General features: G+C 41.2%; 3 protein-coding genes across 3 annotated transcripts; 1 reads left to right on the plus strand and 2 right to left on the minus strand.

The window, feature by feature from the left end:
• Positions 1 to 274: 274 nt before the first annotated feature.
• Positions 275 to 14895, minus strand: slc7a9 (solute carrier family 7 member 9). The gene is made up of 13 exons (XM_030099109.1): positions 14755 to 14895; positions 8032 to 8161; positions 6766 to 6913; positions 6038 to 6280; positions 5482 to 5607; positions 5265 to 5364; positions 4285 to 4329; positions 3797 to 3920; positions 3499 to 3602; positions 3251 to 3347; positions 1431 to 1580; positions 1017 to 1191; positions 275 to 856 (listed from the first exon to the last, which is right to left on the minus strand). Coding segments are annotated over exons 1-13 (1542 nt in total). The 5' UTR covers positions 14757 to 14895; the 3' UTR covers positions 275 to 758.
• Positions 14896 to 17112: 2217 nt separating this feature from the next.
• nudt19 (nudix (nucleoside diphosphate linked moiety X)-type motif 19) lies at positions 17113 to 20398 on the plus strand. The gene is made up of 3 exons (XM_030090467.1): positions 17113 to 17933; positions 18741 to 18948; positions 19239 to 20398. Exons 1-3 carry the CDS (start codon positions 17166 to 17168, stop codon positions 19454 to 19456), a joined length of 1194 nt encoding a protein of 397 aa, XP_029946327.1. The 5' UTR covers positions 17113 to 17165; the 3' UTR covers positions 19457 to 20398.
• Positions 20399 to 24088: 3690 nt separating this feature from the next.
• Positions 24089 to 25075, minus strand: LOC115394370 (regulator of G-protein signaling 9-binding protein). The gene has a single exon (XM_030099708.1). It carries the CDS (start codon positions 25059 to 25061, stop codon positions 24321 to 24323), a length of 741 nt encoding a protein of 246 aa, XP_029955568.1. The 5' UTR covers positions 25062 to 25075; the 3' UTR covers positions 24089 to 24320.
• Between the last annotated feature and the right edge of the window lie 1458 nt (positions 25076 to 26533).

The following is a 26533-nucleotide window of genomic DNA, read 5'->3' on the forward strand; positions in this document are numbered from 1 at the left end:
TTATATCCATCTACTTGTGCTTGTGGTGTTTGTGCACCAAAACATTTCAGAAGATCAAACTGCAGACTCCAAACATTTTGACCAAGGTGCTCATGTGTATGTATCAATTGTATCAATTAAAAACAATTCAGAAAAAATATTGGGTGTTTTTTTGCATGTTCACCCAACCACCTGGATCAAAAAGGGATATTTTCCAAAATCAGTTTATTTTTTCATACCCACTTCATGGTTAACAGCATTAATACCTCTAATAAACAACAGGCAGCACGATACAATAACTCAAATGGAGATTTAATACAAAATAACGAGGGAAGCAACAATAATGAAACACTGTCACAGGTTGTCTCTATAAGCTGCTATGTGGTTTGCTTGTGAATTTGTCTATCAATGTTTGCTACGTCCCTTCACTCACATGTTTATATATGCAGATGTTAACCATTTAAGAGATTTTGATGAAGTGATCTTTGGACAAATAAAATTTGATTGCACCATTCAAGTGCTTGTTATAGTCGCAAATCTTTGTGTAACCTGAAATGAAAGCATGTCCCCGATTTGGCTTTGTATCCATTGTATTCAGAAGATACATTCTTCATGAACTGAAGCTGAATATGCAGAAGGATTGCCACTTTATCCCCGTAGACTCATGAACCCAGCCTGTTCCATTTTGTAAATCAAGCAGCTTTTCAACAGGAGTGATCTGACATTTTCAGAGCTTTGCATTTTAATCCCGCTGTTTCCAAAGCTGGCCCACAAATCTTTTAAAGCTGAGTAGAAGATGCATCAGATGTCTCTTCCAGTTTATCGTACTCAGGAGGAATTACCTGCAACAGCAGCTGGAGATGCACAGTGATCGGCTCTACAGGAGGACGGAGGCAAATGGTCACATCAGCATCGTGCAATCAGTTTTCGTCAGTCACCTCACCGTAACATCCATGTGCAATTTAAATCACTTTTTTTTTGTTTGTTTTAAAATTCTCAACATGAAATGACCCTTGAATTTTCAGAGCTGAACTTACCTATGATTTTGTTTGCCCATCTAACTTTCAAGTGGACAAATGGATAGTAAAGCAGGAGTCCACTGAGGATGAAGAGCGCACAGTAGAGATATTCCATCTCTGGCTTATCGATGATTGGAGCCACAACGAGGTAGCAAGACATCACCACCATTATGATTGGTAAAATAATTGGCACCTTGGAGAGATCACACAAGTACAGACAGTGTTTGCACCAAATTTCAAAATGTTACTGAAAAGAATAGTCAATTAATTCGAACATTATCTGAAGTTACAACCAGAAAAGAGGCTCAAGTAGCCTATGTAGTTAGTGAGGGACTGAACGTCGTTTCTGGTTACTGCACCTTTTTACTACTATTGTTACTTGTAAAAACCTTCTTGAAAATTGTTTACCCCTCGATGGAGAAGGTGCTTTACCTTTAACGGTCGATGGAGGTCCTTCCTGGTGAAACGCATGACGATGAGAGCTAATGCGGTCAGACCATAAAAGGCCCACTGGGCAAAGCTGAAGTAGTTAATGAGGGTGTTGATGTCTGCTGGGATGATGTAGATGAGAGCCAACATCGTCTGAAGCAGAGGAAAAACAAACCATGGTTTATGCTGTCCATCTAAAAATAACCTGCACAGCGGATCATTTTTTCATCCGGACCTTTACGAAATTATGTAATATTGAAATCATTTTAACTTGTATAAAAATCATTTTAATTAAGACTGAAAAAAGGTGGAACCAATGCACAGTGAAAGGATTTATTTCTGGCAGGGCTTGTTCTTTGCAATGACCGTATCTCCCTCCGTACATTCAAATAACCTTTGTGTCTTTCGAAAATCATATATATCTGTGACGTAAACGGTGCTGTTTCCTCTCTGTTCTAACTTCCTGCAGGATCTCAGTGGAACTGGAAGTGCGTGACCACAGCTGTTAGTATAATGATGAATAAATAAATCATTAAAAAGAATCTGAAGGTCCAGAAGGAGGATTACAGCTAAGAAGTTTATGGGAAAAAAAATACTTATATACTTTGACATTATATTGTCATTTGAGTCACATAAAACTGAAGAATTTTCAGCAAAAGCAGCATGTCTGCTTTGAAAATTACTTTCCACACTGCAAAAAAGGATAACCTAAACACAAGATATCAACACTAAATTAAAGAAAATTACTCTTAAAACAAGTGAAATTATCTGTCCATGCAGCAAGTGAATTTTACTTAAAACGAGATCTTAAAGGGGCTGTATCATGCTTTTTTAGCTTAGTCTAAACCCTAGAAATGGCATTAACATGGTAATAGTTTATTTTTGGCACTAAGGAAAAGTCATTTTGTGTGAAATAAAAGATTTTCTGGGGCTAATTCTGAAACCCGGAAGAGAAAACGCTCCGTTTCACTGAAATCCCACCTCTCCCCCTGTGGAATTTGACTGACAGCGTACTTCAACCAATCAGTGCTTCGTTAGCGTCTCTAAGAGTTAGCTGTAGCTCTTTAGCTCTAGCTTCTCTACACGGAAATACACGCGAAAACGTCTTTTCCTGTTAGAAACTCACCAAGCGCAGACCCTTCAGACTCTTGCTCTTGCTTGACTGTCTCTTTCAGACGATGGTTAAAGTTTATCTCCGTAATCAGAGTTAGAAAAAAGCGGCAACGCTGATTGCCGAGGGCCTGCGGGAGGGGGGCTCAGGGGAGACATCTTCACAGTGTGACGTGAACATGGGAAAACAGAGCGTTTTCACGGGTGCGGGAGGGGCTGCCTCTCTGAGCAGCACAAACAGGAGGAAAGCTCAAACATGCAGGCACGAAGGAAAAAACGCTGTGGGAGTGTTTTTGGTGAGTACATAGCCATATAACAAGGTTAAAACATACAAAAAGTGAATTTTGCATGATACAGCCCCTTTAATATAAGAATATTAAACCAAGAAATAAGTATCTGTATCCAAGTATATCTTAAATCAAGTGGGATGAGACATTTTGACTGAAAACAAGACTTTTGAACTTGGTAAGATTTTGAATTTTTGCGTTTTTTTCAGTGCAGTTCTTTGCTAATGCCTTACCACATATGAAACCTACAGGCAAGTCAGAGTCTTAGGCGTCTTTACTTTGAAAGTTAAATATGTTTGAAACATGTTCCTGACACATGTCACTGTGAAGGTTGCAGTCCTCTGGTGTGAATTGAAAGCAGGTCAGATGATCCCATGTGACCACATTCATAGTGAATGCCATAAACACTAAATGTTTCCAACTCACGTTGAAAATGAGAGCAGGGGCAGGAGTGAAGTGCTTCAGACTAATATAAGATAAGATTTCCACCGTGTGACCTTGTCTTCCAGCTACATAGGCCAGTCTAGAAGAGAAATACAAGTTTAGTCTTTACAATGACTGCTTTGAAAAAAATTTGATACAACTTTTTTAACCATTCATAATGGTGCTAAGAATAGAATGTTTACAAATTAATATTTAGTTTCAGTGATTTTCTCCTCTTTTTTATTGTTTACCTGCCAGCTGTGAAGCAACTGCCATTAGCAGCACCAAATGTTGAGAACGCAACAAAGAGAGGAACAATCCAAGCCACAGGGTAAAGGACTTTGTCGCCGTAACTCTAAAGAGGCACAAACACATCCTTCAGAAAAGACAAGGAAGTCAAATCAAAGGTCTTTGAAACATAACATGAAACAGAATGTCTAAAGGCAAAGTGTGAGTAGTTTAGATAGACTTAAATTTAATTTGCCATTAATATGTGATGACAATTTACAAATCCATGACTGTCTGCATCTTTGTTACAGCTTTTCTTACCACAGCAACAGCTTGAGAAACCAGCAGTTCATTGGGGGTCAAAACACTGAAGTAAGCCAAGTTGATCATCACATAACACACAGAAACCAGAGGGATCCCGATGATGATGGCCAGTGGCAAATTTCTAATAATTGAAAGAAAAAAAAAACATATTTAGGAGTGAAATAAATCCAAAAGAGACAAATGCAGGTGGAGCAGTGCAAGACAGAAGGACAGAAGATGCAACTGTGAGGTGATGAAGAGCAGTGCCTACATACACTAAACATAAATTATTACAGACATATATCCACGAACATCCACTGATCAACATAAGGAGAGGGACCAGAACTTAAGGTTTTTCACCAGAGGTGTCAGGGCCACACTGATGTAAAGTGTTTAATGGGAAGGGAGTGGAAGTAAGAACAATGAAACTGTGGGAATTTACAATTGTATTACACCTCTTAAACAGAAACACGAAGACCTATGGGAATGGTATTTTCTTATTTTACCTGGATGGGTTTTTCAGCTCCTCTGTAATAAAATTTAGCTGATTCCTGTTTGATAAAGAAAAGAAAAGAAGACATACATATATAATGTAATAGCATTTGAGCAGTCTACCCCTCTGTTGAACACACACTAAATGTCATGCACTGCTCACTAATCAAGGGCAGTTTTACAGTCTGTAGCAACTGGATCACATAAAACCTTATTTAGTGTTAATCTCGTGAACTCGTCTCCCTCTTCTAACCCTTATAAATCAGAGGGACATGGAACTGCCAAGACTGGACCTCTGATACAATTCTTAAAGCATGACACCACTATTGCCATACAATAAACACGGATCGTTTGTTTATTTTTTGGCATTGTTTCTTTTTTGCTGGTTTTTTTTTTTTTTTTTTTTAACAGTACAATTACTTTGTTCAAGTCTTGGCCAGGGGCCATGTTCTTAACAGCCACCTCTGGACTTAGACCTCATAATAAACAAAATAATTGTCCTGCAGACATCAGCCTTGAGAAAGAAAACACTGACACACTTCTTTTATCTGTTATTGCTTGACATAGATATTTCACCGTCTGTTGTGTAAGACCCAAGAATCACTCTCAAACAACCCAGGAGTTGTTTAAGGATGAGGTCCTCCTAACAATCGCCTGATGGATACTGACATTCTGCTCATGATATTGCACCTGGAATTCAATGCACATGAACCACTCCCGTATGGTTTGATTCACACCAAACTGAAGGGAATAGCTGCCATCATGAAGACTAACCGTTCTGCCACATATCTGGGCTGCAGTGTGGAGATAAGACAGAGGCTGTGTGAGCGCTGGATATCCACAGTCGGGGAAAAAGGCATGAGGTTACAGCATAACTTTGTCACAAGCCATTTGTGAAGGGGGAACAGGGGGCTAGCTTAGCGTTGAGAACACTCATTGTTGGCGGAGTACCTTTTCAGTGCATTGCTTCTAAAACAAATGAAAGAGCATTTACCATCCGTCATAGGCCCAAAGCCCGTTGTAAAATGCAAGTCCAACAGATCCGAAAGACAATGATGGGCTATCAAAGGCATTGGTCAAATTGTCTGTATTTCCTGGATATGAAGACATGAAGATACATGATTAAATGTTCAATAAAAAGGTAAAGAGATCAGGGTGGGGTTGCAAATGATAAAAAAAAAAAAAAAAATGATAAGAACATGATGACTCACCTTGCGCCAAAAGGACAATGCCCGATACCACAATGACAGCAATGATGAGAAGTTTGGCCGCAGTGAAGAAGTTCTGGACGTAGCTCGCCAGTCTGACACTCAGGCAGTTGAAAGTGACAATCAGCACTGAGAAGAAACAAGAAATTTCATTACATTACATAAAACATCTTGACAAGGGGAACGGACAAGCTGTCACCGCCATAACCTCGTTGACTCTGTTGGCTGCTAATGACCGAGAGCGCTGGATACAACTTTCAAGCAGGTGTAGGGCAAAAAGACCATTTATTTATCATTTACCATTGGGAAGGTATCTGCTTGGCTACACATTTATTTTGCAACAGAAGACACCAACAAGTAGAATATAACCAACATCATCAATAACTGTATTTAGATTAAAGAAGAGCAAGTCCTGAAAGTTATAGTGCCGTCACGACACTCAACAGGAAGGAGACTGTCTGGGAGTACAGGAAGAGACAGTGCGACGTACGTATTCTTCCACTTATATACAATTGTTAATATGTACGAAGACGTGTGTACTTTGCTTGCATGAGCTTACACATTGCAGCAGCCGCCAGGCATTTGGTCACAACAAGAGGTGGTGTGCAGCCAGAGTAGAAAGGCACAGAGGCGTATTCCGCCAGGCTCATTGTGATGATAGCAAAGCTGGAGGGTTTCAGCACTATGACGGTGGTCCAGCTGAAAAGGTAGGCAACGACCGGGTGGAAAGCCTCCGATAGGTAGGCGTACTCCCCGCCTGATTTGGTGATCATTGTGCCCAGTTCAGCGTAGCACAGTGCTCCTGCGAAGTTCCACACAGACAGACAGGAAGTGAAAGAAGGCAAAGGAAGAAAGAGTCTACATTATTGTTTGTAAATGAGGGAAAATATTCATTGTTTTGATTGATGTGAATTAGAAATATGATAATTGATCTGAGCCTTTTTGAAACTGTCATGAAAGATAACACGTGATAGCTTTATACAGAAAGCCCCTCCTACCTGGACATAAAATTTTATAGTGCTCCAACTTGTTATCTACCAAGTGCCCCAGATGAGGTGCAAATTATGGTTTTTGTATGGGAGCGGCAAGCGGCTTCTTTAAACTATTGCTCTGCTACTTTGAACTGGTCACATGTTAAAGTATAAAAGACTTTAAAGGCCTTCAGGAAAAACAAACTACCAGATAATAAAAAAAAAACAAAACAAAACAAAAAACAATGATGCATTTGGCCTGTTCAGTTTTCAACATCATCAGTCATCCTAAGCAGAGTTTGAGTGCTGGTCTCACCCACTGTGGACAAGACGCCACAAGCAGCCCAGACCAGGAGGCAGGGTCCCACTGCGCCAGTGTACAACAGAACAGACTTTGGAGAAATGAAGATGCCTGATCCAATCATGGTTCCCACGATCAAACAGATGCCACTTATAAGACCAATCTGAACACACAGGGAAGAAAAACAGAGCAATATGTTATTTCAGCCTCAAACCCTGACCAGTGACACACTGAGTCAGTCACCGGCTCTCAATCCAGTCCATCACGCTCGTAAACTGCAGGAAAAGGACCTTACAAAGACAAAAGCAACACAATCATCACTGGATAAAAAAGTCTGTGTATTACCTTCATTTTGCTGATAAGTAGGTGAAATGTCAGCTTCCTATAGAAATAACCACTTTTACTGTCAGATTTCTGATCTTTGATCCAGCATTCAGTTATAACAATATTGTTAAGGAATGTAAATTTTCATTTTTGAGCCACACTGAAGTTTTATTTTTTAGTTAAGCTCTACATTGGAATTTCCAAAATAAAACAAAAAGAAAATACAAAATGTAGTGGGTGGAATCATCTTAATAGTACAACAGTAAAACAGGTCCAGAATGGAATCAACCACTTTGAAGCTTCTAGAGATATGGTGACACAACGGAATGGGATATATACTTTAAATATTTCAAGATAAAAGTCCATCTGAAAGACTGTCTGCTGTACACCAAATGAAGAACAACTACAGCCGTATTCAGTTTTGTGAACACTAGTATAACCTGCACAAACAGCTGACGAGCCACAGAAGCAGGTTATAGATCAATGATTTAGGTCGTGCTAAGCATCACTAGTTCGAGGCATTATAACAGTAATCCAGTTTTGTGTGGTCGAAGCTCTTGCAGTTGCCTCAGTTTACTTTGTGAGCTCAGTGAGTTCAGGAGGATTGAATAGCATGTCTCAGTGGATGAGTGTGGATTAATCTGTGGGGATGCTTGGTGTGGTACGGCCTGGCACTCGCTCCAGCACCCATTACTGAATAAGCGAGGGATGATGGGATCACTGGGTGTGAACTTCTAAGAGGACATTTTCTCAGGAACTCCAGACGCGCATAAACTACGTACAAAAAAATAAGGAAATCTGTAGATTTCCGGTCGACATTTTTTAGTTGTAATATTGTTATAATGTCTTGTTGTTTATTGATTTTTTTTTTCATTTGTTTTTTAGGGGGGTGGGGGTCCAGTGGTACAAGACTTATTTCCAAGAGGAACTGTTACAGGCTGACATACTCATACTCACATCTCGCTGAAGCACGGTGGCTTTGGGCTGGTCTTTGGTCTTGTCCTTGTTGTGACTGTCACCAGTAGGGTCATTCTGCCCCTTGGTCCTGTTCCTAAGACTTTTGGCATTTTTTTCTGTCGGCTGGGACCTGAAGGCAAAAAAAAAAAGATTTTACACTCGCTGTGATGACTTTAACAATAACATCATATTCATGGCCTATCACAAAGTTTACTGTATGATAAGACAATAATGGCTTTATTATACCTCTTCCCTTGTATGATTAAATGAGCACTGTGACCTTGTGACAGTAAAACTTTATCTAATAAAACTGAACCGTCATGCAAACACAAGCAAGAAGCTACTCGAGGTCAATTTTATTTACTCTTAAATCATTTGTTCCTTATTTGCCATTGAAGGAGACGCATATCGGTTGCACAGATTTTATTGTTTATAGTTGGCTGTGAAGCTGTCGTGCCACTTTAACAACAATTGACTGTTGGACTTGAACTTGCGGTCATTTGATATAAATATCAATGAAAAATATTTCCATTCTAAAATATTTGTCACATATTGTGAATACCATCGTCCTATGATTTCACATGGTGTTCGGCTCAACTGCATTCACATTATTTTTAAGTGCAGCACCACATAGGTTACTGTAACTCTTGATAACATATGGGTCAGCCCAGCTCCCATAAAAAGTTTGCAGTGTCATCTATTGCTCAAAAGATTAGAGTGCAACTCCAAAAAAATGTGTATCCCTCTTTTTCCTTTCTACAAAAATGAATGAATGCCTGAAGGTTTAGTCAGCACCAGAAGCTTTTATTTCACATCAGCTTTTGCACAACAGGAAAATCTACATCGTTCAGAGTCAGTCTTTTGCGATATTATCCAAGCTTCTCTTGTATTTCTTCGCAGTTCAAGATTTTGGTAAAACATGCAAACTTGTGTGATCTAAAGTCAATCATCCAAGTTCAACTTCTGAAATAAAGTTCATGTCTTTCAACCAACTGAACATGAGAAGAAAATCATTATTTTGATTTCCACATTATTGTCACCTACTCAAAAATAGCTGCATTTTGCCAGCAGGTAAGCATATTTGTTAAAAATTGAGTATCTTCTTCAATTTCCAATTCTGAGTTATTGTATCTACACAACAGATCCTGTTTTCATTACTTCATAAACATAGAAGTTCTTCCTTCCTTCCACAGTATTAACAAAAACATGCAATTTATAATAATTTACAGTGTTATTCACGGATCAAATCATAAAGATTCCACTTGAGAAAGTAGTAAATAGAGGTTTCTTGATGGTTTAAAAAAAAGCACAATAGTATTGTCTTTTAGCATGCTGGGTTGGAAAGTGATAATTGTGATAATAGTGATGATTAAGTCAAAAACTAGTCATGTAAGCCTAGTCATCTAGTCTACATTATTTTTTGCAAGAAACTCTGCAGCTGTTTTACCCACTGAAATGGACTCTGATACTCGCGTGCAAATGCTCAAATTCTTGGCCCTCTTCTTATTTTGGGTGAAAGTTAACTCCAAGGTATTGTAAGCTCTTTATGCAGGTGTAGCATCATGGCCAGCACGCCATGTCAACCTTTTTACTGTTAATAAAATCACATTTCATGACTTTCATATGGAGCTGTGTGCATGCCGTCTCTGTGCAAGCAGGCTGTTGCCACATTACTGGACATTAGGGTGATTGGATAACAAAGTGGGTTTGCTGGGAGTCACTATTTTGAAACTGTAGGAGTCACTCTTTCTTCTGTCTTTCAATACGGAGGTTGGAGTTCTCAAGTGGACGGTGACAGACATTTTTTTGAGGGTTTCTGTTGGGCCACAAACATACTGTCCATACAGACAACAATCCCGAGTCACTTAGAGTTAAGCTTGAAGCCACTGAACAACGTTGCTAGGCCAAGCTTGCCTCATTCAATTTTGAGATAAAGTACAGCTCAGAAAAAATAGCACTCATGTGGCTGCTCTATCCTGTCAGTATCAGCCTGGAGCATAGGACAATGAACCCATGTTTACAGGTGCATCTCTGACACACAGTGTCTTAGGTTTTGAAGGCTGAAACAGTGTGGGGACCAATCATGATATTGAATTAGCACACATCTCTGATCTTAGACCCTGTCATTTGGGAAATTTTACCTTTCTGGAAGAAAAAGAAAAGCTGCCCCAACTTTGAGGAGCATAAGCAGTTGTCACAGTCTGCTTTGGCATTGCTTTGAAAATGGTAGAGTAGGGTGAATGCCCTAATGATGCAGAAGTACAGGTGCTGTTGCCTGGTGATTAAGGAAAGAGGTGCTGACCGAAGTTCAGCAGAGGCCTGGCCATCATGGTCTTAAGAGGACCTGAAGGACTGCTGCAACAACGCTGCTAATGGCCGGGTGTGTCCTCTGACTCAGCAGATTGTTGTCAGTCATGCTAAAGGTGTCAGGTCGCAGAGTGCAGTTCATTGTTCTTTATGGCATTTGTTGACATCTACAAAACTGAGATTGTGGTCATGGGCTACACAATATTAGATCTTTGTTAAAAATGTCATGAAAAATGTTTTGTTTATGACAGATATTTTTGGTAATTTCACCCTTGCTGTTCACGCTTACGGCCAGACAGCCTCTACTGTGGCTCAAGTTTTGCTGATGAAGGGGTTCTCAAGGTTTAACGTCACAGCCATAACTGAAACCAGATCTCATTTCTTATCAGGCCTGTGTGCCTTGTATGTTTTGGGTTAATATTTCATTGGGTGTCACGGATCAGTGGGGAAACAAAAAATAGACTCATACAAAGGTGAATCACATTAGGGAATTAGACACACAGAGGGAGGGCAGACAGGAATGATAAGTGTGGAGCGATTAATGGCCTGATATGATAAGATATGGATCTAAAAATCTTTCCCATGATGTGAAGTTTGCTATGTGCAGATTGCAAAATGAAGTAGAAAGATGATCGGAGGTGGATGACATTGATGTGAAGAAGCATGTGCTCTCCATGGCAGCTGAAACCTCAACAGAGTAATAGTAGTAGTCATCTTCACTGTGGGTGTGTGGTCATGGGAAGCAGGTTGGCACAGCCATTCACACAATGAGAGGGAAGAGGGGAAGCCCATGTCTAAACACCTCCTTCTAGGCCCAGTAGAACCAGAGCATTGAAGAATCCTTGGGGGAATCAGACACATTAGCGATTGGGGCAAAGCTAGTTGTCGGAATGATGTGGGAAGGTGGTGCCGAAAAACAGTTGTCCTTCCACGAGCTGCTCAAGGACTCAATGCCACCAGTGGATCAATTAAGGTGGTAGCTGTAGGCCTTCAGTCACAGAAACCCCTGACTGAGAGGATGCTTCTCAGGGTGACCATCACTAAAAGTGATACCAAGTTGAGTCACCCACCAGAGCAGGTGTCTATTGAGGGCTGTGGCTTGGAGGGGTCTCTCCATTGATGGAACCAGTTGACCCAGTTTGAGCTGTTGAACTAGAGACTGGTCCATCAAATTGGTGTTGAGAAGCAGGGAGGGTTCGGTGTTATCCCTGAAACTCCCCCTTAGCCCAACCTTTAATGGAGCACAACGCACATTGGTGTTTGAGTTGGCCACACTCTCTCAAGTGGTGCGCTTGCTCCTCCAGGAGGGTGGTTCTTCAGCTGGTATCAGTGTGGGAGGGTCCCCTTGGTACCGGAGGGCCTGGATGGAAGCTGCCAGGTGCATATGGCACAGATGTGAATTGGAAGTGGAATCCACTCCAACTCTGTTGGCGCAGTCTCTTGTCAACCTTAACTGCCACCGTGATCAGAGCATCTAACTGCTCTGGGAGATCCAGGGAACAAGGATGATCCATTCAGCCTTTTAATATCAATTCACTGCACCCAGAATTCCGTGGAGTAGGCCGCTACACACTACATTCCCTGCCAGAGGTTAACAAGGGCTCAGGCCACCTCACTGCATGGTGAGACATGCTGAAAAACCTGAACGAGCAACTTGGTGAAGCCGTGAAGGAAGTCACATATGTTAGAACTGCAACTTCACTCTACCATAGCTCAAGCCTTACAACAGAAAACAACAACAAAAAAAATCAGTCTTTTTAAATTTGGAGTATGCTCAATTACACTTCAGCCGTGCTTGTTCTCATATTTGACAGAACCATGCAACAGTTTACACATATTGTCCAAAATATGCAGACTGTGCTTTTTTTTTTTTTTATTGCAAATACATATTGCATTTATGACACACCATGTTTTCTTTTACACTTCTTGGTGCACACAGACTACACCTCTTCCTCTTGTCACCACTTCTTCTTGCTTGTTTATGTCATCCTCACTGTCAATGTCCTACCCTCTTTACTAATGTGATGCTCAAATATGCAATTGAAAGCCTCACTTGCACTGTATCCACCTGCCATGGTGCTGTGCCTACTGTGAGCAAGTTTGCGAAATACATTATTTTTCGGGGATAAAACTAAAATCTCTCAAATTTGACCGCAGCACAAAACAAGGGTTGATTTTCTTTGGGAAGTGTCAAACCCATCATTGGGCCTTCATCCCATTGGTTAGCCTCAGCCATGATAAGGTAATGTTTGCACAACAACTATGCTCATGTCCTGTATACATGGATGTTCTGAAATTATTCTAAGTGACTTTTTATATTGAAATACCTCTTCCACTGTAGTTGAACCCACATCTAAAACCCTATCATTATAACGGACCAGTGTGCTTTGTAGTTTTTGTTTTAAAATAACATTCTTCACGCCCTTGAGATAAATCGCTTAAAAAGGAGCATGACAATAGGCGTCAAGGACAACTCTGCAAACAGAGAAACACAATCTCTATCAATCGCCCGTCCTGTGATCCTTTGTTCAAGATAATCAAGAAAATAAGGATGTATTTCTCCCAGCCCAGGGTTAAGGACTAAAAACATGCGTACATCCTTTACCCAGACATTCAATGACATGTCAGCTCATCAGGAAACACTGTAATAATGCAGGTTTGAACAGACTAATTTTTCACCATCACCTCCCTCCTGAACTGCTATTTGCTGCAGTATTCAATGATTTTGCATCCTATTTCACACAAAAATATACAAACAAGAATAAGAATCAGCCAGTCTATTTCAAGCAATAATGTACCTTGATGCCCTTTGTTAAATGAAATTGCCTCCACACAAAATTCAGTCTTATCTTTGACATTTTCACCCGTGCAGCCCTGACATTGTTCAACACAACTTGCTGCTGAACTCTCTGGTCACAAATATTTTTAACTTTAAAATTAAAATACCACATGTACTCAACGGCTCTCTTTAGACAGGCTTTTTTTTTTTTTTTTTTCAAAAGCTCCAAAGACAGCAACAAGCAAACCTTTAAAAAAAACAAGAAAAAAGCAATCTGAATCTGGTTGTACCAGTCATTAATAATTAGGTTACTGAAATGGCAGGTGTTTTTTTTTTTTTCTAATGTATTGCATTCATGCCAGGAAACAATTGCTTCAATGTTTTTCAGTCTGCATTCAGGACAAACCACAACACCGAAACTGCACTTTTTAAAGTGCTGAATGGCATTTATTGGAGCAGTGACACAACTAGAGCTTTAGCTTTGATGCTGCTTTCAACACAGTTGACCATAAAATAGTGCTGAACAGACTTAAAAAAAAAAAATGGTTGAAATTTGTGGCACGGCATTAAACTGGTGTTAATCTTGCTTATGATGCAGGAAATACCTTGTGTCAGTAATTATGAGAATCACTTGTGGAATCTGAAAAATAAAGTCAGCAAAAAACTAAAAGTTTCTGACCAGACAAGATCCAGAGAAACATGTTCATGCAATTATCTTTTGCAGGTTGAAATGTCTCTGTAAAAAAAAAAAAAAAAAAAACTGCTTCTAAACAAGCAGCAGCTCATTCAGAATGCTGCAACCAGAGTCCTCACTAACACAAAGAAGAAAGTGGAGCACATTGCACTTGTACTTAAATCTCTGCACACTATTTTACTGCTTGCCCATAAAGCTTTAATTTGCCTTGGTTATGAATACATACCAGGTTTACATGTAGAATATGAAACATCCAGATCCCTGAGGTCTTCGGGAACAGGATTACCAAGTGTTAAAGCCAACAAACTGAAGCAGCTTTCTGTTCCTCCTGTGCTCCTCATCTGTGGCACAAACCCAGACATGCAAGGACTGGTCTGCTGACACACTCACTTTTCTTAAATCAGGCCTTAAAACAGTATTATTTGCCTAGATTTTCCATTAAAAAGTACATTTTGCTTATTTTATTACCACTATCTTGATTACGTTTTCACCTTATTTAATCTTTTTTATTCCTTCCTTTATCTTTTTCATGTATTTCATAATCTTAATAGCTGAATATTGAAATTCCTAATGGTATTCTTTGAATCTATTTGTTTAATTCCTTTATAAAGCACTACAAATTGCCTTGTGTCTGAATGGTGCTACATAAATAAATGACAGAAGCTTCCAGGATGACTTTTTCTGAAAAATGTTTAAGCTCTAGAGTTCACACATACCTCAGCTGTCACATAAGCAGCAAAACATTCAAACAAAGCAACATGTTGGAATGTGGTAATGGCCACAATCATTACCCAAGACAATGTTTAACTTCAGGTTAGAGTGCTCAAGTTTTTTTTTCCTGGCTTGTGTGCAGTAGAAGTCCGATTTAAAAATATCTAACAGTAACGCAATATATTATACCTGATAGTGAAGAAATCAAAAATTCCAGAAAAATCCCACTTACATTGCTTGGACTGCAACCACCTCAGGGATATTTCATGAATGAGTGAATGCTGCTGCTTTAAAAACCCAGATACTGTGATGTAAATCCACAAATGATGCAGAGCCACATTAAAAGTAAGGAAAGGAGGAGCGTCTGATGTGAACGAAGTCAAGGAGCTCCCTGACACTGAGCACACTCCTGTGGTGTAATGGTTAGTGGGAGGTCCTCAGATCTGATTGGGCATTCTGGATAGTCCTCCATGAATGTGGGATGAATGAGCATGAGAGGGGGTGGTGCAACTGAAGTCTCACTTCATAAAACCCACTCATCACAGTAAATTCCAAAGATTCCAATCAAAAGTGTTAAAAACAAGGAACACTGAACAAAAATATAAATGCATTATTTTTGGGTCCCCACCCCCACATCATTTATGAGCTGAACTCAAAGACTTTCTTTATGCCAGCCTAGCACTGCTGTCCAATCAGCATCTAGATATGCTGCACCTGTGAGATGGATGGATCGTCTCAACAAAGGAAGAGTGTTTAGTGACACTATGATGTTTGAGAGAAATAGACCTTTTGTGTACATCAAAAAAGATCTCTGAGGACAGCTCATGAAACATTACAGCATAAACAAAAGTGTTGCTTTATACTTTTATTCAGAGTAGCTTCACACTAAGTAGTACATCAGGAATATGTGTTATTGTGTGTATAATTTTGGTGGAATATTGAATGTGTCAGGCCTGACTCAGCATGAGTGAGCATATGTTATGTGGTCAAGTCAAATGTTACAAGTGATCATTTTGTGATAAATCATTAATCTCAAGCTTTTCAGGAAAGAATGCGCTGACACATTTCTCCCTCTCTGAACTTTCCAACAGTGATATTCACCACAATGCCTCTTTGATAAGGATACGTGACACTTTCACCGTGTGTTGTGTGTGTGTGCGTGTGTGCTTGTGTGTGTCTTATCTAACTTTCTCTTTCTTTTTTTTCTTCCTTCAGTCTTAAAACTGGGCTTACACCAAAAGATTTTCAAAGATTACAGTCTTATATGGTTGGAGCGTTGCTGGAGTGCCACAGCTCGCTCCCATCGTCACACTTGCTAAGTTAATGGTGGTAATCTTTAATTTTTTTATGTTTTATATCACTCGTTTCACAGTCTTCAGCTTATGACAACATCTAACGTGTTTGATGCTATCGCAGGTTGCCGTGACATTCCACTCCCAATAAACAGAAAATGAGGCAACAGTTGGCAGTCTTTTCTTTTCCCCCTGGAGCATCATTTAACTTTTATTTTCTTCTAAGAACTTTATTGAACATAATAACAAATTTAATAGAGGCACATAATGTTTACACTCAGATGTTGTGATGAGATAGTGAGTTATGCTTGAGTAGTTATGCGCGTGTGTGTGTGTGTGTGTGTGTGTGTGTGTGTGTGTGTGTAACTATTAAAAGAAAATGAAATTATTAACAAGAAGACCAATTTCTTTGTTCAAAATAAAATGACCAAGTTTAATATTTCTAGGTGTGTAAGGGGACAGGATCATCTCCGCAGGTTGTAACCAGCTGCACACCTGAGAGCTGCAGAGCAGCATGGACAACCAAGAAACACTGACAGTGAAATGCAAGATAATCTAGTTGTAGTCTTGAAAATAGTAAACAGTGATGCTTCAAGATTCACAGTCTTTGTTAGACTTCTGTCTTTGATGCTAACAACTTGTCTTTAGATGTGAGCAGGTGAGAGCTGATAGTTTTCCAAGAGTCTTCCCCAACTATTCTGCTATGGGCAGTAGAACTTTTTTTTTTTTTTTTTTTTTTTATTATTATTTTTGTTTTAATTGAACCACAACTTAGTTGTGATACACATACCCATAAAAAACGTATTTTGTCCTACATTGGCAACATTTTACTTGTCTGTGGATATGAATAAATTAAAGACAACAACCCACATGTCACTGAGGAAGATGAACTGTACTGTATCTACCTTCACATACAAGTTCCTCAGAAACTCCATCTCTTGGGGCTCCCTGAAAACACAAAACCAGCGGATTTAAAGGTAACTTCTGGTTTACACAACTCCTGAGCAAAGGACGAGAAAAAGCTTGGGTTATGTGAAATAAAAATGCCCTCCACAGTAGTTTCTGACTTCAAATAATGAATGAATATATTGTTTATAGGAACATATTCTCTTTGAGAGATTCTTGGAGGAAATGCTATATTTTGTTCATTTTAGCAGCATATTCACCTAAGTTTAAAAGCGATTACGTGAGAAAAGACAAGGTGCAGTACCAGAGCGTGTCGCACGTCGGTCTTCCCGCCAGCAGAGGGCGCTAAGCAGCACTTCCAGGTATTTTCGTCACTTCCACAATAACAAACTGTCAGCTGACCCAAACTTTCAGGGACACCGCAAAGTGAAGTCGGTATTTCAGTATGAACACCGCCCTGAAACACTGGAAGGAGGCGGCTACTCTCATTGTAGTTGCGGGACACAAAGCGGGGTTGGACGGCTTACCGTCGCGGAGCCCGCTGGTGGCCGCCTCAGCCGCACCGCAGGTCGGGGACAGACGGGCACGCCTGCCGCACGCCTCCTGGTTCGACTACCGCGTTCTAATGCTGAAAAGAAGCGGCAAAAGCGGGTTTATGCCCAATGCGTATGTGTTTCCTGGCGGCATGTTGGACTCCTCCGACTTTTCCAGTGACTGGTTAGAGATCTTTAAATCTGTTAGGAGCTCTCCCGGTTTCGGGTTGAGAAGTGTCAAGCAGCCGAGAGAAACCAGACCCCCCATTTTTGCCACTGACCGACTGAAACTGGGGTCCCCCATCCCCGGGGATGTGGCCCTCCGCATCTGCGCCCTGAGGGAAACTTTCGAGGAGTCGGGTGTGCTGCTGGTTGTGCCTCAAAAGGAGGAAGGAAGTGTGTTAAAAAGCGCAGAGGAGTTGTGTGTCAGTGATCCACGGCTGTGCAGCACGGAGCTCTCCAGGTGGAGGGCTCTGGTCAACAAAAACCCCTCCAACTTCATCAGGATGTGCAGAGAGCTGCAGGTGTTGCCCAACATCTGGGCGTTACACGAGTGGGGCAACTGGCTGACCCCCAAAGGCAGATACGGTGCGACGAGGTTTGACACGGCTTTCTTCATCTGCTGCCTGCAGGACATCCCGCTGACCCTGCAGGACCAGGCGGAGATAGAGCGATTCCAGGTGCCCTGCCGAAATAAACGCAGATCAGTTCTAAATATTATAAAACAACAGGCTAGTGTTCTGCAGGTATAGTAAATCCTGCAATTTAGATGGCTAAATAATAATAATTATAAAAAAAAAAAACATCTCGATTAGTTAATTTTACCATCATAATATTAAATGTTTTAGGCATTTACTAATTCATGGATACTTTTTTGAGATCTATTTGTCTTCCTTATTCACCATATTGGATGCTGTCTCTCTCAGCATGTTCATTTAGTATTATTGAAAATGAATACTCAGTTTTTAAGAAATACTACATAAAGTATTTGTTTTGAGTGTGGTGAAAAAGAAACCAGTGTATGAACAAAACTACATACAAAAAGTTTAAATTCCCAACATTTTCCAGACATACCCAGAATTACTGCTTGTTTCAAATGAAAACGATCTAACATGAGTCGAGTTCTACAGTGTTCTCACAGTTGATAAAAAAGTAAAGATCTTTCTGAGTCTTCATTTACTGAATTTTTCTGAATCTTTTAAAATTAATTTTGTGTTGTTCTGAAGTATTTACAATCAACCGCTCTTTTATATTTAAAAAAAAAAGAAGTTCAGTGATCCTGTTAATATATGTTGCAGCCTGTGTAACTGACTTTTAATAAGTTACCAAGAGCTTTTGAAATTAACAAAGCAAGTTTTGAAGCGTGACACTGCCTCCTGCTGTATCAGCTGTATCCAGACCGCAGTGCTGAGCACCATCTGATGGAGCGAACCAAAGGGAACCTACACCCGTGTAGCTGTTGAACAGTGCCTCCTGCTGTGTTTCAGTGGTCCACACCCTCAGATGTCCTGCAGAGCTACCAGGCTCAGGAGCTGTGGATCGCGCCTCCACAGTTCTACGAGCTCAGCCGCCTGTGTCGCTTCCCGTCGCTGAGTGATCTGCACGACTTCTCCTGCCGGCGAGGCACAGAGGGCTGCGAGCTGTGGCTGCCCATTCTTCTTCTTCAAGACAACCACAGCATATCGCTGCTTCCAGGTGCGTTTGATAAAATAGATGTCGATAGTGAGGAACATCAACCGCATGTTTTTTTTTAACTGAATTTAATATTTGCTGACTTTTTGCATCATGATTTAAAAGAAACATTTTCCTGTGGTTGTGGATGAAATGGCATTATGTTTTAATCTGAGTCACTCTTGCGTAGCTTGCACTGCCAAGCTACTTTTACCCCTTGGTGCTCCTTTGAATTGAAATGTGTGGAAATTACAGCACTCTTGATTTTGATCAATAATTTAACTTTATGTTTTCCTCTTTTCTGTTTGTTGCAGGTGATCAACTTTATTCATCGGCCTCCTCAGGGGAGGTTGAAGTTGAACAAACGTCTGGCCACCTGTTAAGTGATTCTCAGGATGAGTCTGCGCTGCATCGGATGTTGATTTCGGATCCTTACAGCACAACTCTACAAATCACCATCACGCCCAGGTTCAACCACCTGCTCCCAGTTATGGATCACACCTCCTCACATGACTCAAAAAGTCAGCTTTGACCTGCTGTACAGCTCCTCTTGTTCCTGTGGACACGTGGAAGAAAAAAAAATCTTGGAAAAAAAATAATTTTATAATGAAAAGATTTTATTTGGAGCAATTAATCTGCTTCTGATCACTCAGGGTGTTTGAATTGATCAACCCTCTCAGAGAAGAATAAAGCTTTGAGAAATATGGCTCGAGTCATTAACCATCATTTATCCTTTTCTCAATATTGTGCAATTCAGTGTGTTTACAGAGTATATCAGTACAAAATGATTATTTGTTCTTAAATCTTGCTGGGTTTTCAGTAAGTTCATCTGAATTTCCGTCATTTAAACTTTTGATTACTGTCACAATGTGCTTATTGCTGTTTGTGTTTGAATGTGTAAGAAACTCCTCATTCTCCCCTTGGATAAATGCAGAAAAGAGGACATTTTGTCATCAATATATTCCTTTTAGGTTGTCCATCTTAAAAATGAGCCTTTGAAATGAAAAGGTTTATTTTACCTATAGATTTTTGACTACTGCTGAGCATAGTCTGGTTCAGAAGATAAAAGACCCATAACATGTATTCAGACTGACATTTGCGTGAAATTAACATTAATGGAATTCAGTGTTATGTCACCTGAAGTGTGTATTGGCGTGTTTCCCTTTCAGTCAGGCGTCTGTGGTGAACACTGCGGGATCTCCACCTTCTCTCCTTTGGGTTTCTTCCCCTCTCACTGCTGTGTTCTTCATGGAATTAATCAATGACTGAATTAATAAAGTAATCCCTGTTGAAGGGGTTGTAGCCTGTGTGTGACATTTATGCAGGCTCCATTTATGACATCTTTAAATATTAACCAGATCAGCTTTATTATTCATATGTAACATTTTATTGATGCTTCTTGGCCTGCTTTGATATGATTTCAGCTTTGTGTGATTGTGGTTTGTAATGCATGTAGTCAGTGAGCTGGATTAAAGGGGAAAGATTCAAGTTAATTCTTAACAGATGTTATTTATTCAAACAGCTCTAAAAGGAAGTGATAAACAGTGTAGGTGTGACCGCCTCGTGCACATCTCTCTCTCTCTGACCTTTGAACTTGTGTTGGTTTTGGACAACCTGTGTCACTATGGATTAATATTCAAACCAGGAAATAAGGAACACTGCTTTCTTCCAAGGTTCCCAGAGCAGTTGGTGTGTTCGGCATGTTCCATTTGGCACGATTTTGATGTCGATGACACATCCTCACTTTTAACTTTCAGTCTCATGTTTAAAGACTTTACTCGAGCAGTCGCTGTAGTGCTTTTCCTGTCAGCTGTCGACCACCTCTCCCACATAATATTTATCCGATAATTGTTTTAGAAGGATATTGGTCTTGGAAAAAACCAGCTTCAGTCACCAAAGTGATGGAACGACAAAACACTGTTACTCCTCCGCACTCCTCAGTCTGATTTTCATCTTTCTGACATATTCTATCACTCAGATGCTGATGTTTGGTCCCCTTCCGGACGGTGTCCTGCTCTGCCCTCAAACCTCGCCGCCTTGCTCTGCTTCACATGGCTGCGTTGTGTAGGATGGTGCTAATGGTTGTGACAGGAGGAGGAGGAGGAGGGGAGTTGAAATAACGCCGCTCCAACCTTCTGCGCCGTTTGCAGAGTCTGTTGAGAGTTTCTATGGCAACGCACAGCCTTGGAAACCCACCATCGAAGTCCAGATGAAGTGATGATGCAGTGGCCCGTCTCTGCCAAGTGTGTAGCTCACCTCTCGGTGAACCAGTCTGTGTCGAGCGGTTGTTTCCAAGCGACTGAAGCAAATAGATCCCTCTGTTATTGTCAGTTTAAATAGACATCTCTATGTAGCTGCAGAGAACTCAGAATGTCCACCACTCACCTGGAAAGGGTCAGTATTCATATCTTTCGAAGCCCTCCAAAACTTCTGGCTATTTTAAAACACCATCTTGTGCAAAACAGCTCACAACAAAATTCTTTTAAAGTGCATGAAAGCATGAGGCATGAGGAGTTCCCTTCCCTCGGTGGGACAAATTTTGGAGTGCATTTTTTGAGGAGGTTTTATCTCCTCTCCACCATTTAATTCTCCTCCTCTCTTCCCCATGTTTAATTAATCACTTTTATATTTTCGGCTCTCCGGATGACAATGTAAGTCTCTCATGGATTTCAAGACATTCAAGCTTTATGACTCGCGGCGAGCAGAGCGCAGTACCTCTGTGAAATGACAGCAAGGATAAACAGGATGTCAGAAAGTCTGCCGTGAATCAGATGTGAACATGACAAGCCACAGATTTTCATGCATCTAATATCTGACCCATTCTGTGCTTTCGGGAAACAGGTTATCTCTTCTATTTGGCATCAATGTTCTATTAATGTTTCTCCACAGTATTTCAACGTTTAAAGCCTCAGAAAATACAGACACAGACAGAATGAAGGAGAAAGCACAGCGAAACAGAGAAAAAGCATTTAAGAATTCTTATGAATTAACATTTAATGTCCCGAATGATTGCTATTTTAATCTGCAACTTGAATACTCTGCATTTTCTAATATGAAAAATGTGATTTTGCTGTTTGTGATCCATTACTCCGAGTCGGAGTTAGCGTTTGCTTCAAGGCCAAGCACAGCTGTAATTACATTTGATCCTTTGAGACCCCGAACGTCAAGCCTGCAACTTGTACTTTGAAAGCCAGGGGTCTATTACCATATACAATTACTGGAGAACCTCCTCCAGAGGGGGGAAGTGATCATTAGAGGAGAATTAGAGCTCATTTGATGTGCAATTATTGGGCAGCAAGCAATTCAGGTTTTATGTGAATTCATATCAAAGCATTAATTATGCCAATTTATTTGTGAAAACATGTTAACAGGCAGGTCAGGCATTTTGATGTCTGTGGAGCAATGCACGCGGCCCTTTCCTCATTCAAAAACAGAGTAGGCAGGTTAATTCAGTCTTCTTCCTTGCTATAGCATGACAAACTCGTAGAAATGTCATTTTAATCCTGAAATCTATGTCACGTATTTCAGGTATGTGATTCCTGGTGAAACAGTTCATAGCTCCACTACATGGACCTATGAGGATTATAGCTAATTTAATATGAAAGGACTAATTATATTCATCTGATTTCAAACAAAATATTTGCATGTGAAATTGGTTTTAACTTGAAGTGAACATATTCCAACTTATTTATCTTTGGTCCAATGTGTATGACAGAAATCTAAAGAAAGTAGGAGATGTGACCTTTTCACATCATATCAGACTACATTGTACTTTTTCTCTTGAAGATATTGCTATTATCTTTTTTTGTTTTAGTTGTTTGCTTGTTTTTCTTTTTGACTTTAAAGAAGCAACTATGACATACCTAACTAAAATAAAAATGCAAATAAATTTACTTTGCCAAAGACAACTTATTTTAAACCCTTTACACCCTTGTCCAAAATAAAACACCTTATCAGTCACCCAGTTAATTACAGGCCAGCAATGTGGAACTTTGACCCGGCAGCTTTTTGACTTCAGCAAAACTGAGAGCCAATCCAGGAATACCTTCAAAGACTCTTACAACTAAAACCATTAGGGGGATAAATCACTTGTTAGTCTTCCTTCCATTTTAAATCAAACACTATTGAACTCAAAGGTGGTTAAGCCTAAGAAAGTAATCCTCTACTTAAAATACCTCTGTGTACATGAGATGCATCCATCTCTTGCTTTGTAGTGATTACAAATTAACTGGGGGTTTAAACTCGTCTAATAGCAGATTTACCATAAAAGCAGACAGAAAAGACATTAAATCCTCACACAAAAAAATAAAGTCATGTGACAACTGCATTGGTGAATTGGTGGCAGAGCAATTTGAGGAGCTACTATACTGCAAACGTGCTTTTAGTGAGTTTCAGTGTTTTATTATAATAAATATACTTGATTGTATGTACATTATCTGACACAGCAGTACAATTTATGTACAGACTTTCTATCCACATGTTGCAATGTATACATTCAACACTGTTTGCAAGAAACCCCTGAAAAGGAAAATGAACAGGCTTACAGTGAATGGGTGCATTATTAAAAGACTGGACATCCCGAAGGACCCCAAAGCCTTCATGAAGCACATTGTGATTTGATGCAGAGTTATGATGCTGGCATATATATATATATATATATATATATATATATATATATATATATATATATATATATATATATATATATATATATACACATACATATATATACTGTGCCAACAGGAGTGTAGAATAGTGCAGAATTGATCACATCCAAATGTGATGCCAAGAGTAAAGATTACTGCAGAACTGGCTCAACTATTATTTTCCAAACAACACGACCCTACTTTTTCACTAGATGTTCAGTGTCCTGCTCTTTTTTGGAACACTTTCCTGGCTCAAAATGATAAATTTAAAGCATCAAACAGCAGAATACCAAGGGGAATACTTAACAGTAGGCTACATTTACGCTTCAGCTTTTCCACTAATCCACTTGGATTACGTGTTGTTTGTATCATCCTGATGGCCAGACACTGTCACGTAATTTTATGACTTTGCTCTCCCCCTCTCCTCCTCCCAAAATACACGACCCACTGGCCCTTCAAAATACTTTTTTTTTTTTTTTTTTTTTTGGGTGAACTGCGTCCATTCTCACTCACTATATAGTTCTAGAGTATTTTCATTATCTAGTGCAACTCCTCAGCTCCTCCGAATACATTCACATAGCCGAGAAAAAATAGTAACTTCTTGTTTCCGCAATGTTTCAGCTCCTGGAGCTCCACAGAGACGCTCTTCCTGTGCCGTGGAGCTGCCGGCGGCTCTTCCCCGCGGGGACGCGCCCGCGGGCGGGCTGGCTCGCAGCGGGTCCGTCGGGCCGGGCTGCTGGTTGCACCTTTTCAGGACATATTGACGACCAGATATCCCAGAACCACGGCGACTGTGATGATGACAAAGAATCCAACCACGGCGCAGATGGACGCGAAGCCGGCGTCCCTGCCGCCTCCGCCCTCCTCCTCTTTGGGCTCCTCTTCGCAGATGGAGATGACTCCCACGGAGGAATTTCCTACACTCATGTTGGATTTGAGCTCGGCGCCCGCCTCCTGCTTCGCCTCGACGGCCCACGGCGCCACCTGCACCTTCATCTCCATCTCCTCCATCATCTGGCTCACCTGGGTGATCTCGGACTGCAGGTCCCGGAGGTCCGCCGTGTCGATGTTGCTGTCCGCCTCGTACTTCATGTTCTGCACGCTCATGGCCCGGGCCGCCACCGTGGTGGTGCTGCCGGTCATCCCCGTCTGGATGAGGTGCCTGGTCGGCACCTTGAGGGGGAAATCCTGCCCGATCTCCAGGGACCTCTTCATGTCCACCTCCAGGAGGTCCATGCTGCTGGAGAACAGCACCCACAGGCGCTCGTACTCGGCCCGGTCCTCTTTGCTGATGGTCTTGTCTTTGAGCAGAGAGGTCAGTTTAGTCCTGTTGGCCACGGCCAACTCCTGGGCCTTTTTGCGGGTCTTCTTCAGCTCCTCTCGCAGGTTCTGCGAGTCCGAGGTGCTCCCGAGGGCGATGACCAGGTGCCTGTAGCAGGCGGTCACTTTATTCAAAGCGTCCAGCATTGTCTTGCACTCTTCCTTCCCCATGATGGATCAAATATAACAAACTGGAGAAAAGAAAAATAGTAATAAAGTGAAGTTAAAAAAGAAAAAAAAAAAAGCTTGGCAAATGGCGAGCTGTCAGCAGCGGCGGGTGATCCACTGTCCCTCAGTTTAGTTTCCACAGGAGCACACCCCCAGCTCGACAAATCCACTCAGCGCACTGGCCAGAGAAAATTCCTCTCTATCCATGCTCCTTCCTGTGCGCAAGCAAGCGCAGAGAGCGGCTTAGAAATTAATGCGTCCGTAGCCTGAAAGGCTTTAAGTTGCCTCTGCTCTTCCACCACGCGAGATCAGGCCGGTCCCCCCTCTCCGGGAGGACGGATGGAGAGTGAATTCCAAACAATTTAGCCTCCTTTTTTTTTTGACTGGACTGCGATCCAGATGCAGCCACAGGTGTCACAACATCCGCCTATGACTACCTCTCTCTCTCTCTCTCTCTCTCTCTCTCTCTCTCTCTCTCTCTCTCTCTCTCTCTCTCTCTCTCTCTCTCTCTCTCTCTCTCAGTCCGTAAATGTTCACAGATGACGCGCAGGAGGAACAGGGATCCTCATCGCTACGAATGATGATGTTGGGGAAAAATGTAGCAAAGCGTCCACAACACAGAGGCAAACAGGCCACGGCGCTTTTGGTGAGGTGTTGTGGATGTGCGCGGGGGAGCTGTCCACTTCAGCACCCAATCGATGATGTTTAAATACCAGCGAGCGCCTTCTGCGGTCACATGCGCGCACAAAACGGAGCCGTTCGGTGACGGGCGCAGAGGCAGGCGGCGAAACAAAGCAGCTCCGCTCCCATTGGTTTGATCACACAGACGTTTGACTCCATTGCGTCCTGTCATTGGCTGCTCTCCTCTTAATGTGGGCAGAGCTGCGAGAGTCTGTCACAGCAGCACCACGGATCCCTAAAATATCTGCTACTACCTGCCGTTTGTCAGCAGGAGGACCCCGGCATATTGTGAATTATAATTCCAGAGGCAAGTGAAGCAGTGGTTAATGACAACAACACACTAAGCTGATGTGATTATGAGCAGCAGCTCTGCTGATCTGAAGAGCAAGTAACTGCTGTCAGTGCAGGGCTCTCATCAGGTGCTCATTTATTTTTGGAAAAAAAAAAAAATCTAGTTACTACCACTGAGGTAAAAGTGACTAATTTGGAGGTTAACACACCTGGCAGCTGCAGGGTTTTAAAGTCATCAACGATGCAAGTCGTCGCACATATTATTGGATGGGGGGATGTGTTGTTTACCTAGTTGGCTCCTGCTGTGTTGAGAGGTGAGAGGCAGATACGGCTGTGTGCTGTTTGCCCGCTTTGCTCTTTTTGCATTATTGAAGCGGATGGGGCTTAATGAAGCAGTGACTACAGTGTAAAGTTAATGGACTGAGGTGCAGAGGATGCCTGAGGAGCTCAGAGGGTCATTGTTTGTTTTCACATGGTGACATCCTGCTGTGGCGTGGGAATTC

This window comes from Salarias fasciatus, chromosome 1, assembly GCF_902148845.1.
Source record: "Salarias fasciatus chromosome 1, fSalaFa1.1, whole genome shotgun sequence".
Taxonomy (NCBI): Eukaryota; Metazoa; Chordata; class Actinopteri; order Blenniiformes; family Blenniidae; genus Salarias; species Salarias fasciatus.

Coding starts and splice junctions, on each gene's coding strand:
- LOC115394370 (XM_030099708.1), bottom strand. CDS start 25,061: ATGGGGAAGGAAGAGTGCAAGACAATGCTGGACGCTTTGAATAAAGTG.
- slc7a9 (XM_030099109.1), bottom strand. Junction 5,608..6,037: donor CCTGGCGGCTGCTGCAATGT/GTAAGCTCATGC, acceptor GTTTCTTCTCAG/TGCTGATTGTCACTTTCAAC. Junction 3,921..4,284: donor GAGCTGAAAAACCCATCCAG/GTAAAATAAGAA, acceptor TTCAATTATTAG/AAATTTGCCACTGGCCATCA.
- nudt19 (XM_030090467.1), top strand. CDS start 17,166: ATGAACACCGCCCTGAAACACTGGAAGGAGGCGGCTACTCTCATTGTA. Junction 17,934..18,740: donor CGGAGATAGAGCGATTCCAG/GTGCCCTGCCGA, acceptor GCTGTGTTTCAG/TGGTCCACACCCTCAGATGT. Junction 18,949..19,238: donor CAGCATATCGCTGCTTCCAG/GTGCGTTTGATA, acceptor TGTTTGTTGCAG/GTGATCAACTTTATTCATCG.